Genomic DNA, 16,510 nt, shown 5'->3' with positions numbered 1-16,510 from the left:
ATGTTGCATGTTGCGTTTAAATTTTTGTTCAGTGTACTTTAATCATTGCAAATGCTCAGGCAGCTGCCATTTTACGTTGGGAAAGAAAAATGGCCCTGCATTTACCAGAAAAGGAAGGTCCACACAACGAAGGGGGTAAGAAATAATTTAAACATCACAGATATAAATTCTTCCTGTGCCCTTGATCAAATGCAATGTGACTTGTGTTGTGTTTAAATTAAGTTAAATACATTACTTTAGTTGGCTGCTTTGAGCAAAACTTGTATGTAATATAACCTATTCCCCCCCCCCCCCCCCCCCAAAAAAAAAAAAAAAAAAAAAAAACAGATTGGAATAAACTTTGTTGCAGTGCCAACTTTGGTCCTTGAAAAACTCCTCTAGTCCAGCAATACGAGTCTTCCTTCAAAGATTTGTCTCTGGTCATGCAACTATAATACAGACTGGATGTCTAAACATTCTCATCAATGACAACATGAGTTATCACTCATCTAAGTCTGGTATCCGGGGTAATCTGGTTAATGATTATATAATTGATTAAGTGGCGCTTTCCTTGTAGAATGTTGAAAGCTGTATCGAACACATTGTATTGCTAAGATGCTCAAACTTAACTTAATAGCTACACTCACCGACACAGGATAAACTTTATTCCTCATGCTGGCCCTGACCAAACCGATAGTTGCCCCTCACTATAGCTGCACTTCTCCACATGACCAGACTTATAGTGATCTTCTCCCCTTTTAATACTCATGTGCTCATCCTTGAAAATGCCATAATGTTTGAAATAGACACCAAAGTCAACCTAATGTACAAACAAATATCCTAGGTTAAGTAATACAAAATGATGTTTTGATCTACTGCTCTGCTAACTAAAGTGTAGTCAGTGGCTAGCTAAGACAGAGAAAGGGACTGAAGAAGTTCAACACTTTATTCAATTAATTTCAATACACCACATGGATTCATCATGGATTGGGCACCGGTCTCTGAACGCGCTGGTGAACGGTGGCTGATACTGCCAGCTAGAGATGACGTGCAGGAACGTCCTGCAGGAATTTGTAGTCTTGCTGAGGTCTCTGTTGCTAATGGGCATTTCTGAGAGTAAATTTAGGCAAATGTATTGATAAACCTCACCTTGTCTAAAAGAGAATGCCACGGTTATCAAAACATTCAAGCCAAGGTAAGCCTACACCACACATATATTAGTTTGTAAAATTCACGATGCAAAAAATGAATGGTTAAAAAACGATTGGAACCATTTCCGTATTTGACTGCTAGGTTTTATGGGTATGTAGGATGTGGATATAAGGATGAGGTGAACAACTTCTCTCTTAGATGGGTAATATTTAATATCCAACTAGGTTCACATAGCACGTCATACCTCAAAAGTTAGATCAAATACCCCCCCATAGAATGATTACGCCCTCTCCTGGAGAAGAGACATACATTAAAGTAGAACTGACAGCATTTTAGCAACATGCAATCTTATTAAAATCTGTTCATATACACCCCCAGGAAGAATGACACCTTTTTAAACATTTTCTGACAAGTGAGCACTTACATATGGTCATTTTCACGTTTTCATACATTCTTAGAATGTTTGGGATTTACGTATAGTAAGGCATTTGTGAAAATTCTATAGCAATATAGAGTTGGAAAGCACTGTTGCAGTTCGATTACATAAAAGGAGCATTTTGAAACACCTGTAACTCTTAATTTAGCGTTCATTTAGCAGTCTTTCAAGCTGTCCTTTTATGTAATCGAACTGCAACAGTTTAGTTGGCTAGTTTCAGGTAAACTAAATGTAATACAGAGAGAGACAAATACAAGCATACAACATTTCTAACTAAATGTTACTGTTTTTCAGACTCGTTTCACGTGATTCTTGATTTGATTATGATCAGTGCTATCCATGATCCTTGCCAAGTCCCTACCCTAACCTTAACCGTTACCTAACCATAACTTCCTCTTCGATGAGGTTTAACAGAGGTTGGCATCCAATAAATGTTGCATTGCCACCACCTACTAGACTGGAGTATACAGTGTATTCGGAAAGTATTCAGACCCCTTAACTTTTCCACATTGTTATGTTACAGCCTTATTCAAAAATGGATTAAATAGTTTCCACCCCCCCTCATTAATCTACACACAATATCCCATAATGATATAGCAAAAACAGTAAAAAAAATAAAATACATTGCAAATGTATTAAAAATAAAAAATGAAAATACCACATTTATTCAGACCCTTTACTCAGTACTTTGGCAGCGATTACAGCCTTGCGACTTCTTGGGTATGACGCTACAAGCTTGGCACACCAGTATTTGGGGAGTTTTTCCCCATTCTTCTCTGCAGATCCTCTCAAGCTCTGTCAGGTTGGATGTGGAGCGTCGCTGCACAGCTATTTTCAGGTCTCTCCAGAAATGTTAGATTGGGTTCAAGACTGGGCTCTGGCTGGGCCACTCAAGGACACCTGTATGAAGGTGAACCTTCGCCCCAGTCGGAGGTCCTGAGCACTCTGTAGTAGGTTTTCATCAAGGATCTCTCTGTACTTTGTTCCGTTCATCTTTGCCTCGATCCTGACTAGTCTCCCAGTCCCTGTCGCTGAAAAACATCCCCACAGCATTCTGCCACCACCATGCTTCACCATAGGGATGGTGCCAGGTTTCCTCCAGACGTGACACTTGGCATTCAGTCCAAAGAGTTTAATCTTGGTTTCATCAGACCAGTGAATCTTGTTTCTCATGGTCTGAGAGTCTTTAGGTGCCTTTTGGCAAACTCCAAGCGGGCTGTCATGTGCCTTTTACTGAGGAGTGGCTTCCGTCTGGCCACTCTACCGTAAAGGCCTGATTGGTCGACTGCTGCAGAGATGGTTGTCCTTCTGGAAGGTTCTCCCATCTCCACAGAGGAACTCTCAAGCTCTGTCAGAGTGACCATCGGGTTCTTGGTCACCTCCCTGACCAAGGCCCTTCTCCCCCGATTGCTCAGTTTGGCCGGGCGGTCAGCTCTAGAAAGAGTCTTGGTGGTTCCAAACTTCTTCCATTTACGTATGATGGAGGCCACCGTGTTCAAATGATACAAACCCCCCAAAAATCAATTTTAATTCCAGGTTGTAAGGCAACAAAATAGGAAAAATGCCAAGGGGGGTGAATACTTCCGCAAGCCACTCTAACTGCATGCATTGCAAAGCAATCACTAGCCTGCTCTTCAGGGGAGTGGGTGTGTGGTCCCAATTCTGGGTTTAAGGGTCTCTTTTTCAAGCTTAAAATGATAAACATTCAACATTGGCCATGCTGTCAATTCAGCATGATTTCTGCCGCGGTCAAAACAACTGTTAACTCGGAACTGGGAAATCTGACTTCAGTGAGTTCAAGATAACTGGAAACTTGGGAAAAACGAGCTCCGACTGGGAAAATACGTTTTGAACGGTCATCCAACTCGGAATTGTAAGTCGGGAACTCGGGCCTCTTTCTAGAGCTACAACCTGAAGATCACTGATGTCATCATGATTCAACCTTGCTTTTTTCAGAGTTCCCAGTTGTCTTGAAAGCACCATAAATCCAGAGAATACCAGACTTAGATGACAAAGTTGACAAAATTTGCGACACCTTCCTGTTCAAGTGAGCACAGCACAACAAGGTGAGTCCAAAAATGTATTGTATGCTGCTGCATAAATGATGTACTATTCCAGGGAGATATGTATACTGTATCTAAGAAAGTAATACTAAGTGTATGTTGTGCAGTAAGCTGTTAGTAGCCCATGTGCCTCACCCTAATAATGTGGTCTATTTTCCCCTCTTCACCTACTGTTTTGACTTGGTGGTGCACATGTAGCCTATAACCTGTTTTAGAGAAATGTAATCATCGAATATTGTAAGAGCTTTCATTGTCCGCTTATATGCCCCCTTTATTTATCCTGCGGTTCTGACTTGGTGTACAGGGAGAACACTGTAAGAATGGCCCATGTTCTGAATTCTATCGCTGTACATTTCAAAAGTGCTAAACAAATAGTTATATTGACTACGTCCGTTTTAGCTCGCTCATTAATGTCTTAATCGAAATTACGGATAGCCTCTTTCTGCTTGTTGTCCCCTTATGCCATAGTTTGTACATGTCAGTAGAAACCACATTTGTTTAAGCAAGTCAGCCATATCAGCTATGTTTTTTTTTAAAGGCAGTAAATGAGGCTGAATGAACTATTTTGCTGCCAGACAAGGCTCCCCTGATAGCCAGGTGTAGCAGTGCTAAGGTGTTGGGACTGCTGTTGGGACAGCTTTATGTAGGCCCTAACAGTTTGTGGGCAGTTTGCCACCGTTATAGTGCAATTAATGTATTGTTTCGTGTTGTGGCTTTGCTGCCATGCATCCCCAACATTTTTTGTTTGCCCCACCAAGATTGACATGTTAAAATCGCCACTCTTTCTGACGTGGACAATTTTGGCAGATCCAGTGCATGCTTGTTCTGTTCTTCATCAACACAATTAACCAAAATAAGGTCACCTTGAATGAATCCACCTTTCCCACTGCTTTCTTCAGTCCTCGATATTACAAATGGATTTCCCAAATGAATCTCCTTGTCCAAAAAACGTAGTCCAATAACACATGCATTATTGGACCGGACCTTTAAAACTTTTGCTCGTTTTGTTCCATTCTTTGATTTCACTATTTTCCATTCATTGTCACACACTTCTCTTGCCGCACTTTCAGATTCAAGCACAGTCGCCATTTCCTCCCAACCACCACCATGCAAGAGTTCTAAACACGTAGCCCCTAACCTTAACACATTGTAAATGTAAACTTCAATGGGGTATGGACGCCCCAAGGATTCCAATTAGCACGGACCATTCGACTATACGAGTTCCGGATGTGGGAGGAATAGCTGTTTCGGACACGATTACGTATTTCCGCTTTCTGTTAGCTAGCGGGTAGTTAGCAGGCCAACAACAACAACCGGTCGGATATTCAGATTATATTCAAGGACTTGTAACTGAGCTTTAAAGGTGATCAAGGCAAAGTTCAGTCGCTGGAAGCTAAGGTGGGTAAAGACATTTAGTAGTCCTCCGCATTGGAAGAGACCATTCTGTTGTTCCAGCCCAACAAATCTGGGCTATGTGCAAGGCACCGTAAGAGGACACTAACAGATGGTGTAAAACATGGACCAGGGTGTTGCCGGCAGTCCTGTTATCGTTGTCATCAAGGCACCCAACCAGAAGTATGATGACCAGACCATCAACTGCTTCCTGAACTGGACAGTGGATAAACTAAAAACCCATATCTCACATGTATATCCCAGTAAACCGGTGAGTAGGTTATCGCTTACGTACAGTGAGTTTGGTCTCAGTTTTCATTTCCCTTGAGGTCTGTTCAGATCAATGATGTGTATATATAAACATTCAGAAATATATTGCATAATAGATTAAATAAAATAGAGCATAGAGCCATGTCCACTCTGTGGGATGTCTTTATTCTGAAATGCACCTCCCTGATGATTGGCATTTTAAGTTTGGAGGTTACAGCCATCTGGGACAACTTGTCCCTATCCCTGAAACATTATAAAGGCAGACTATAAGTAGCACAAATATCAAACTGCTACTGACTTCCCACTGGGCAAAAACTGGTTGAATCAACGTTGTTTCCATGTAATTTTCATGTCATTTCATCCCCCCCAAATCTATTTGATTACTTTTCATTAACGTGGAAGATGAATTGGATTTGCAAAAAGTAATCAATGTAAGGGCATTTAGGAGTTTTTTCACTCAAGTTTTAACCTAAATCCAATGACATGGTAAAATGTTTTGTTGATTTCACATTGAATTCATTTTAGTTGATAACTCAACCAAATGTAAATCAAAACTAGATGTTGAACTGAAGTCTGTGCCCAGTGGGTTAGGTCTACTTCTCCCTCAAGTTTCCAGGGCTGCATTTGGATGAACAATTACAGCAGCCATCATTGAGGATTCTCTGTACTACAGAGACATCCTTAGGTTGGAGTCATTAAAACTCGTTTTTCAACCACTCCACAAATGTCTTATTAACAAACTATAGTTTTGTCAAGGCGGTTAGGACACAAGTAATGCATGAAACAAGTAATTTTTCCAACAATTGTTTACAGACAGATTATTTCACTTACAATTCACTGAATCACAATTCCAATGGGTCAGAAGTTTACATACACTAAGTTGACTGTGCCTTTAAACAGTTTGGAAAATTCCAGAAAATGATGTCATGGCTTTAGAGGCTTCTGATAGGCTAATTGACATAATTTGAGTCAATTGGAGGTGTACTTGTGGATGTATTTCAAGGCCTACCTTCAAACGCAGTGCCTCTTTGCTTGACATCAAAATTGTAGACCTCCACAAGTCTGGTTCATCCTTCCAAACGCCTGAAGGTACCACGTTCATCTATACAAACAATAGTACGCAAGTATAAACACCATGGGACCACGCAGCCGTCATACCGCTCAGGAAGGAGACGCACTTGAAAGCCAAAGAACACCATCCCAACCGTGAAGCACGGGGGTGCCAGCATCATGCTGTGGGGGTGCTTTGCTGCATGAGGGACTGGTGCACTTCACAAAATAGATGGCATCATGAGGAAAGAAAATGATGTGGATATATTGAAGCAACATCTCAAGACATCAGTCAGGAAGTTAAAGCTAGGTCGCAAATGGGTCTTCCAAATGGACAATGACCCCAAGCATACTTCCAAAGTTGTGGCAAAATGGCTTAAGGACAACAAAGTCAAGGTATTGGAGTGGCCATCACAAAGCCCTGACCTCAATCCTATAGAACATTTGTGGGCAGAACTGAAAAAGCGTGTGTGAGCAAGGAGGCCTACAAACCTGACTCAGTTACACCAGCCTGTCAGGAGGAATGGGCCAAAATTCACACAACTTGTTGTTGGAAGCTTGTGAAAGACTACCTGAAACGTTTGACCCAAGTTGAACAATTTAAAGGCAATGCTACCAAATACTAATTGAGTGTATGTAAACTTCTGACCCACTGGGAATGTGATGAAAGAAATAAAAGCTGAAATAAATAATTATTCTGACATTACACATTCTTAAAATAAAGTGGTGATCCTAACTGGGATTTACTAGGATTAAATGTCAGGAATTGTGAAAAATTGAGTTTAAATGTATTTGGCTAAGGTGTATGTAAACTTCCGACTTCAACTGTAAGTGACTGGATGCTATGTGACCTGATGCAGGAGTAGGCTATAAGTAGGTTATATAGCCTAGTAGTCCAATACTAATTTGAATTGAAGCCTTTGTTTAAGTGAATGTTTTTCAATGTGTGTATGCTTAATCCTATTAGTTGGAGAGAGAAACAGAACCTAGCTCGGTTTGCTTTGATGTGAATGATTCACTTAGTAGTATAGGTTTATAAACAGTGTTATGTGTTTATTGACCTAATTTATTTGTCTGAAAAAAAGACTGCAGAATACTGACAGTCTAACTAGCTTCATTTTAGCTGAATTCACCATCACATTTTCTGCATCTGCATCCTGTGTACCCCTGCAATTGCTTTTTGCTACACAGTGATGATTTCCTAACCGGGATAAACATCTGTTTAAATGTAGGCCAACACTTTTGAATTCATGTTATGTCATATTACTAAAATGGATAGCCTAATATCTGTGATGTGAAAACCTATTACCAATGGAGATTCGATTTTAAAACCCATCACCGCATCCGAAAGAATGTCAAACCACAGTTGAATAACCTTTAATAACTCTAGGGGGAAAAGAGAGGTGGGAGGAGGATAAAGCAATAAAGAAAGGTTGTGCTGAGCCTATATTTGAAAATATTATTGTCTTGAATGTGTGTAGATTTGACGTCAGGCTGGAAGGAGGGCAGTGAGATTCCTTAGTTCTCTGATTTCGTTACGGTTCCTGCTCAGTAATCACTGTAAACACAAAGCACTCTTGTCTGGTAATCTCAGTCTGTTGTGTGTTCTCCAACTTCTCTGGTTAGTGTCATCTATCTCATCACTGTTTACCATAATAGTTTTAACCAGGTGACAGAGCCTTCTTTGTTAAAGCTGCAATATGTAACTTTTTGGGCTGTCCAACCAAATCCACATAGAAATGTGAGTTATAAATCTGTCATTCTCTTTGAAAGCAAGTCTAAGAAGCGGTAGATCTATGTATGCTATTTCTATGCTTCCCGGCGCTGTCATATACCCTACTACAGCTTCTATGTCTAGCCTAATCCTGTCACAGGGATGTTTCTACCATTGTAATCCTTTTATTGCCTAAGTCCAAACAGTGTAAAAAATACAAATCGGGATGGAAAAACACATTAAGTGTAAACTTAAATGACTAAACATCAGATCAAAGGACACATTTCCACAGGTTTAACGTTCATTGCTCGTGTTTCTTGGCCCAAGCTAGTCTCTTCTTCTTATTGGTGTCCTTTTAATAGTGGTTTATTTGCAGCAATTCGACCATGAAGGCCTGATTCAAGCAGTCTCCTCTGAACAGTTGATGTTGAGATGTGTCTGTTACTTGAACACTGTGAAGCATTTATTTGGGCTGCAATTTCTGAGGCTGGTAGCTGTAATGAACTTATCCTCTGCAGCAGAGGTAACTCTGGGTCTTCCTTTCCTGTGGCGGTCCTCATGAGAGCCAATTTCATCATAGCGCTTGATGGTTTTGAAAAACGTTCAAAGTTCATGAAATGTTCCGTATTGACTGACCTTCATGTCTTAAAGTAATGATGGACTGTCGTTTCTCATTGCTTATTTGAGCTGTTCTTGCCATAATATGGACTTGGTCTTTTACCAAATAGGGCTGTCTTCTGTATACCATCCCTACATTTACATTTTTACATTTTAGTCATTTAGCAGACGCTCTTATCCAGAGCGACTTACAGTTAGTGAATACATTTTTTTTTTTTATACTGGCCCCCCGTGGGAATCGAACCCACAACCCTGGCGTTGCAAACGCCATGCTCTATCAACTGAGCTACATCCCTGCCGGCCATTCCCTCCCCTACCCTGGACAACGCTGGGCCAATTGTGCGCCGCCCATGAGTCTCCCGGTCGCGGCCGGCTGCGACAGAGCCTGGATTCGAACCAGGATCTCTAGTGGCACAGTTAGCACTGCGATGCAGTGCCTTAGACCACTTAGACCACAACACAACTGATTGGCTCAAACGCATTAAAAAGGAAAGAAATTCCATAAATTAACTTTTAAGAAGGCACACCTGTTAATTGAAATGCATTCCAGGTGACTACCTCATGAAGCTTGTTTAGAGAATGCCAAGAGTGTGCAAAGCTGTCATCAAGGCAAAGGGTGGCTACTTTGAAGCATCTCACTTTTTTAGTGACTACATGATTCCATATGTGTTATTTCATAGTTTTGATGTCTTCACTATTATTATACAATGTAGAAAATGCTAAAAATAAAGAAAAACCCTGGAATGAGTAGGTGTGTCCAAACTTTTGACTGGTACTTGTCACGAGAATTTCTATCTCTAATAGTTAAACTCAACTGTTACTCAAGCTTTGAATAATTCCCAGAGGTTGTAATACTCTAGTTAATAATTAATTAAACAAAGTCCCATTTCTGCAATGAATCAGTTTCTTTATTCATGAGAGCTCTGCCGCTAAAAACACACACAGCCTTTTTATATGCGTCCACACAAAGGACTTTGCTCCGCCCACCTTTAGGCGGCCTGTGATTTTCCACAGTATAGAATGTTTAAGTTTAGCAGTTTCTAGGTCTCCTTCCTTGTTGGAATGTTTATGTTTGACAGTTTCCAGGTCCCCTTCCCTACAGTTCACACAGTTATACAGTATCGGGGTGGAATATTTTAGTCATTACAATAAAGATACAAATTCATCTATCAGTACTGTATATATATTTTTAAATAATCTTTGAGAACTAACAATCACCAAAATAAAAGCAGTGTGGGAGAGTAAAAAATAAATAAAATAAAATGAATTTAGCAGGATTTATTTTGTTATGTTTGAGCAAAATAACACAGCCTTTTCCATGGCAAAATGCATAGAATTGCAGGAAACTAGCTTTAAAACTGCAACATTTTCTCTCGGCTCCATGGCAGAATATGTAGAATCGCCTGAAATTAGCTTTAAAACTAAAGAAAAAAAATATCTCAGCTCCATGGAGATTTGTGCAGAATAAAAAAAAATATACAGCACCAAGATGGGGGCCTCTAAAATGTTCTCTACAATGTAGCCGTCGACGGCGCTCATTGCCACGCCCACCATCTAAGCCCCTTTTTGATCCAGAAGTAAACCTGTGTCAATCTGATGAACTAAACTGCCCTATGTAGCTACTAGCTAGTGGTGTGTATTTGGGCCTTCCCAGTTACCTTAGGATCAACCTTTTGATCTTGTGATCTCCAAGTACCATTTGTCTAAGGCTAGTCTCGCGTTGCCATCCTTCTAAGTCTCATCCATCACAGTCTGGGAGCTGAGGCTAGTCTAAAATATTATATTCTATTTAATTAAATCACTACTACTTATATGTTCTTATGCAATGTAAGCAAGTGAAAGGGAATCTTCACCCAAAGTGAAGGAAAGTGAAAGGAAAACCACTGTTTTCAGGGGTTATCAATCAATCAAATGTATGGTATAAACCCCTTTATACAACAGCAGGTGTCACAAAGAGCTTTACTGATACCCAGCAATGCAGAGCCAGAAGCACAGTGGCTAGGAAAAACTCGATTGAAGGCAGGAACCTAGGAAGAAACCTAGTGAGGAACCAGGCTTCGAAGGGTGGCAAGTCCTCTTCTGGCTGTACTGAGAAGAAATTTAAGAGTACATGTGGTCATTAAGTCCAAATTGTTTTTCAAGGCGTTCAAACGTTCATAGATGAGCAGCAGGATCATAAATAAGCTGTTCTATATTCTGAACTGTCTGATTTTTATTGTAGAGCTCCAAAGACCAGAGGCTGGTGTATTCTGGGAAGCTCCTCTTGGATCACTTAACACTGAAAGATGTGCTCAGAAAGGTCTGTCTGCTGCATTCATTTTCTTATACACTGCTCAAAAAAATAAAGGGAACACTTAAACAACACAATGTAACTCCAAGTCAATCACACTTCTGTGAAATCAAACTGTCCACTTAGGAAGCAACACTGATTGACAATACATTTCACATGCTGTTGTGCAAATGGAATAGACAACAGGTGGACATTATAGGCAATTAGCATGACACCCCCAATAAAGGACTGGTTTTGCAGGTGGTGACCACAGACCACTTCTCAGTTCCTATGCTTCCTGGCTGATGTTTTGGTCACTTTTGAATGCTGGCGGTGCTTTCACTCTAGTGGTAGCATGAGACGGAGTCTACAACCCACACAAGTGGCTCAGGTAGTGCAGCTCATCCAGGATGGCACATCAATGCGAGCTGTGGCAAGAAGGTTTGCTGTGTCTGTCAGCGTAGTGTCCAGAGCATGGAGGTGCTACCAGGAGACAGGCCAGTACATCAGGAGACGTGGAGGAGGCCATAGGAGGGCAACAACCCAGCAGCAGGACTGCTACCTCCGCCTTTGTGCAAGGAGGAGCAGGAATAGCACTGCCAGAGCCCTGACCTCCAGCAGGCCACAAATGTGCATGTGTCTGCTCAAACGGTCAGAAACAGACTCCATGAGGGTGGTATGAGGGCCCGATGTCCACAGGTGGGGGTTGTGCTTATAGCCCAACACCGTGCAGGACGTTTGGCATTTGCCAGAGAACATCAAGATTGGTAAATTCGCCACTGGCGCCCTGTGCTCTTCACAGATGAAAGCAGGTTCACACTGAGCACATGTGACAGACGTGACAGAGTCTGGAGACGCCGTGGAGAACGTTCTGCTGCCTGCAACATCCTCCAGCATGACCGGTTTGGCGGTGGGTCAGTCATGGTGTGGGGTGGCATTTCTTTGGGGGGCCGCACAGCCCTCCATGTGCTCACCAGAGGTAGCCTGACTGCCATTAGGTACCGAGATGAGATCCTCAGACCCCTTGTGAGACCATATGCTGGTGCGGTTGGCCCTGGGTTCCTCCTAATGCAAGACAATGCTAGACCTCATGTGGCTGGAGTGTGTCAGCAGTTCCTGCAAGAGGAAGGCATTGATGCTATGGACTGGTCCGCCCGTTCCCCAGACCTGAATCCAATTGAGCACATCTGGGACATCATGTCTCGCTCCATCCACCAACGCCACGTTGCACCACAGACTGTCCAGGAGTTGGCGGATGCTTTAGTCCAGGTCTGGGAGGAGATCCCTCAGGAGACCATCCGCCAACTCATCAGGAGCATGCCCAGGCATTGTAGGGAGTTCATACAGGCACGTGGAGGCCACACACACTACTGAGCCTCATCTTGACTTGTTTTAAGGACATTACATCAAAGTTGGATCAGCCTTTAGTGTGGTTTTCCACTTTAATTTTGAGGGTGACTCCAAATCCAGACCTCCATGGGTTGATACATTTGATTTCCATTGATAATTTTTGTGTGATTTTGTTGACAGCACATTCAACTATGTAAAGAAAAAAAGTATTTAATAAGATTATTTCATTCATTCAGATCTAGGATGTGTTATTTTAGTGTTCCCTTTATTTTTTTGAGCAGTGTATTTCATTTTCACATGATATTCTGTTCAGAGATTACGGCAACGTATGCATTCATCCTAGATCTCATTCTTATTGTACTTTGTTAACGCAATAGTGTGGCTGTCCTTGCTAATGGCCACGGATGACTCTTACAGCAGGATGAGTACCACATGGTCCACCTGGTGTGTGCATCACACACCCCTCCTGGGTCCCCCAAGCTCCTCAGCAGCCACAGTAACAAGGCCCCTGGAGTCCCCTCTACTAGCTCCACGGTGAGTTACCGGTATGCATGCAACACCCACCGTACTGCTCCATTTATTGCCACTCATTTCATCATCCCAGCACACCTAGAGCTAGCCTGCGTGCCAGTCTGTTTGTGCTATCATGCCAAAATGAGAATGAGCTAAAGAGTTGACATGAGCACAAACAGACCTGGAACAAGGCTATCCTAGGTCTACTCTATATTGTAATCCACACAGCTCCTGATGAATGAAATGTTTGTGGTCAGTCAACTTTAAGTGGAGTCAGAGAAGTAAAATAATCAAAACGTATTTGTCTGTTTTCTCAGATGGGTCAGAGCCCCAGTGTCCCTTCCCCTAGCCAAGATGGCCAATCAACCTCCATTGGAGAGAGCTCTGACGGGCTGAGACATCGTACAGGCCCCGCCCCTAACCATGCAGCACACCCTGCCTTTATGCAAGGGTAAGCCCTTATACACCAGCACGGTTAGTTCTGGACACACGTTATGATTGGCCAAGAAGTGTACTACTGTTGAGAGCTCTCACTTTCTAATAGATTTCTGTGTGTTTGTATGTGTTAATGAGCTTGTTGTCTACTGGTAATGCCCAAACTCCTTACCCCGTAACTGTGTACTTATCTTGCAGCTATATGTGGAACCAGTTCCCTCCACAGCAAGGCCCTCCCACCAACATGCCAGCCTACCCTGGCATACAGTACAATCCCATGACACTGCTGTGGTGGCAGCAGGTGTACACCCAGCAATACTACATGCACTAGTAAGTCTGCTGTCTCCCAATAACTGTGTGACAATATGCTCAATTACCCATGCTGTGTCATGCAATCATTGAGATTCAATCACAATAATCTCAATTTCAGATGATCTCTATATAAAACTAACTTAAGTGAATGAGGTGAATGAGTTACCTGACGCATGAAAAAAGTCAAGACCATGCTGATGGAAAGAGGAAGTGTCGGTACAATTTCATAATTGTTGACAGAAAATGTGTTTGTTCGACATGGTCAAAAGTCAAGACCATGCTGATGGAAAGAGGAAGTGTCGGTACAATTTCATAATTGTTGACAGAAAATGTGTTTGTTCGACATGGTGGGATCTTTTTGCTTTGTGAAAATGAATAGTGTGATAAATGGTGGTGGAAACACCTTCATACACAAATATTGTTTTTATGTGGATTTTAGCGTATTCACATTCTCTCGACAGTTAGATGGAAACCTAGCTACTGATCCAGTTTATGTTTACATCCATTTCTCACTCCTTTCTCTGTCTGTCTCTCTCCCTCGCCCTTCAGTCAGATGTTGGCTGCCTCATCTCACCATCTCAGGCCTGACCTGCTCTCGGCCCAGCCTGGCCAATCAGATCATCTGAACCCGCCTCCCCCGGAGGAGCACCGTGGCGATCCCGACATCCAATTGAACGCCCAGGGAGCAGAGGCACTGCTGAACGAGGAGGAGCAGAACCGTGATTGGCTGGACTGGGTGTACACTGTGTCACGCACCGCCATCTTGCTCAGCATAGTCTACTTTTACTCATCGTTTAGCCGCTTTGTCATGGTGATGGGCGCCATGTTGCTGCTATACCTGTGAGTATTCCCCTGCACCCTGTCAAATGAATACTACGTGTCCCTCTTAGAGGTGACATACTAGACTGGCCCCAGAGCTCTCTGTATGTGCTGTCTTGCCAATATACATAGAGATAGCTATACAGCTCTGGGACCAGGATCTTTCCATGACAGACTGACCAAGTGAATCCAGGTGAAAGCTATGATCCCTTATTGATGTCACCTGTTAAATCCACTTCAATCAGTGTAGATGAATGGGGGGAGACAGGTAAAAAAATGATTTTTAAGCCTTGAGACAATTGAGACATGGATTATGTATGTGTGCCATTCATAGGGTGAATGGGCAAGACAAAAAATCGAAGTGCCTTTGAATGGGGTATGGTAGTAGGTGCCAGGCGCACCAATTTTGTCAAGAACTGCAACGCTGCTGGGTTTTTCATGCACAACAGTTTCCAGAGTGTATCAAGAATGTTCCACCACCCAAAGGACATCCAGCCAATTTGACACAACTGTGGGAAGCATTGGAGTCAACATGGGCCAGCATCCCTGTGGAACGCTTTTGACACCTTGTAGAGTCCATGCCCCGATTAATTGAGACTGTTCTGAGGGCAAAAGGGGGGGGTGCAACTCAATATTAGCAAGGTGTTCCAAATGTTTGGTATACTCAGTGTATTTGTACAAATTGTGTAAATGGAAAGTGAGATTGTTCTGAATCCTTTCTATTAAACCTATACCTTTTTATCCGGGTCTTCTTGGGTCTTTGACCCAACAAATGTGTTGTGAACGGTCACCCATTATGTATCACAGGGTTTGTTATTGGCTGTTTCTCTGTGTTTACGTTAGGCACCAAGCAGGGTGGTTCCCCTTTAACCTGGAGAATGAACTTCAGAACCCTGGGGACGGGCCCCACCAGGACGAGATGGAGGCCGACCTTCATCATGACCTCCAAGAGACGGTAGGTAATCTGTAACCTCTGATCTTTAACCTCTAGTTTAAGTGCTTCTGAATGTCAGGACAGATAACTCCTTCAATTATACAGTAATTTAATTTGCAATAGCAGTGATGCATGATTTATGTAATGCTTGTCTGGTAACATAATATGGTATTGCTATGGTAAATGATTACAATTGTAAGAGGGGAAAAAAATCTATCCAGTTTTACAGTTTCTGTGCAATGGCTAATTTCCATGTTGCCATGTTTGACCTACACAGGAGTGGGTGATGGATGAAGGCTTAGGGGAAGACGATGGGGACAGTGGAGAGGAAGGACCGGAGGATCCCAATGGTATTCCCCATGCTGGCTTCCTCTCCACAACCTGGGCTTTTATTGTCACGTTCTTCATGTCTCTTATACCTGAGGGGCCGCCCAATGCTGCCAACTGAGCCAATGAGCCATGGGAGTCAGAACGGCACTACTGACTGGACTGAATACACTCTCTTAGTATGCCCAGCGAGTTCACCCCTATGTCTACACATTGTACATCTACCGGATCACCGGGCACTACAGAAGAACTAAGTGGTCACTCAGCCACGCAGACAAAAAAGGCTTTGAACTGGTTTTGAAGTGAACAACAAAATGACACTTTGCGGAAAAAGAACATCATTTGAAACGTTCAAAATCATGAGATCTAAATATTCTTCAGAACAATCTTCTCGGATCTAAATGATCTAAATATTCTTCAGAAAAATCTTCTCAGTCGTTGTAGAATAGGAAAGTATGACTTGTAAGTTGTTATAAGAAGACAGAGAACATTGACCCCTGTAATATTATCTGTTTAATACCATGAGAATTAGCCCTATTTCTGTGTGAAAGAATGATCAAGTATGTAGTGTCTGTATAGTTGCAATATTTGTTAAACTGTATAATCAGTGTAATATTGTATTTAATATAAACTTGTAGGACTGGCTTGGTTCAAGCAATCTGTTTTAAAGTACCCTAAATCCTATTTGTTGTGTTGTATTTGGCGCTTAATGTGAACATCGGTTAAAACGTAACCTTGGGGTTTGAATCATATCAAAATAAATGGTAACGGTCGTGAGCATCTGAGAAATGCTCCAGCTCAAGCATCAGTCCAGCTCAAGCATCAGTCCAGCTCAAGCATCAGTCCAGCTCAATCATCAGTCCAGCAATACAAATAG

At 42.2% G+C, this 16,510-nt stretch overlaps 1 protein-coding gene across 2 annotated transcripts; it reads left to right on the top strand.

Moving 5' to 3' along the window:
• Positions 1-4,891: 4,891 nt before the first annotated feature.
• Positions 4,892-16,417, top strand: LOC311132853 (homocysteine-responsive endoplasmic reticulum-resident ubiquitin-like domain member 2 protein). Of its 2 annotated transcripts, XM_084166207.1 has the most exons (8): positions 4,892-5,293; positions 10,896-10,973; positions 12,711-12,827; positions 13,124-13,257; positions 13,440-13,571; positions 14,103-14,393; positions 15,216-15,327; positions 15,584-16,417. In XM_084166207.1, the coding sequence occupies exons 1-8, from the start codon at positions 5,147-5,149 to the stop codon at positions 15,752-15,754; spliced, it is 1,182 nt and encodes a 393-aa protein (XP_084022333.1). In that variant the 5' UTR covers positions 4,892-5,146; the 3' UTR covers positions 15,755-16,417. The 2 variants fall into 2 exon arrangements, with proteins under 2 accessions (XP_084022333.1, XP_084022334.1); XM_084166208.1 differs by lacking the exon at positions 10,896-10,973 and having other exon boundaries at positions 4,902-5,293; positions 15,584-16,316.
• Positions 16,418-16,510: the final 93 nt, after the last annotated feature.

The sequence above is a fragment of the Coregonus lavaretus genome (genome assembly GCF_964263955.1).
Source record: "Coregonus lavaretus genome assembly, chromosome: 7".
Taxonomy (NCBI): domain Eukaryota; kingdom Metazoa; phylum Chordata; class Actinopteri; order Salmoniformes; family Salmonidae; genus Coregonus; species Coregonus lavaretus.
Note: the sequence above shows the minus strand (reverse complement) of the source record. Positions and strands in the feature narration are given on the sequence as shown.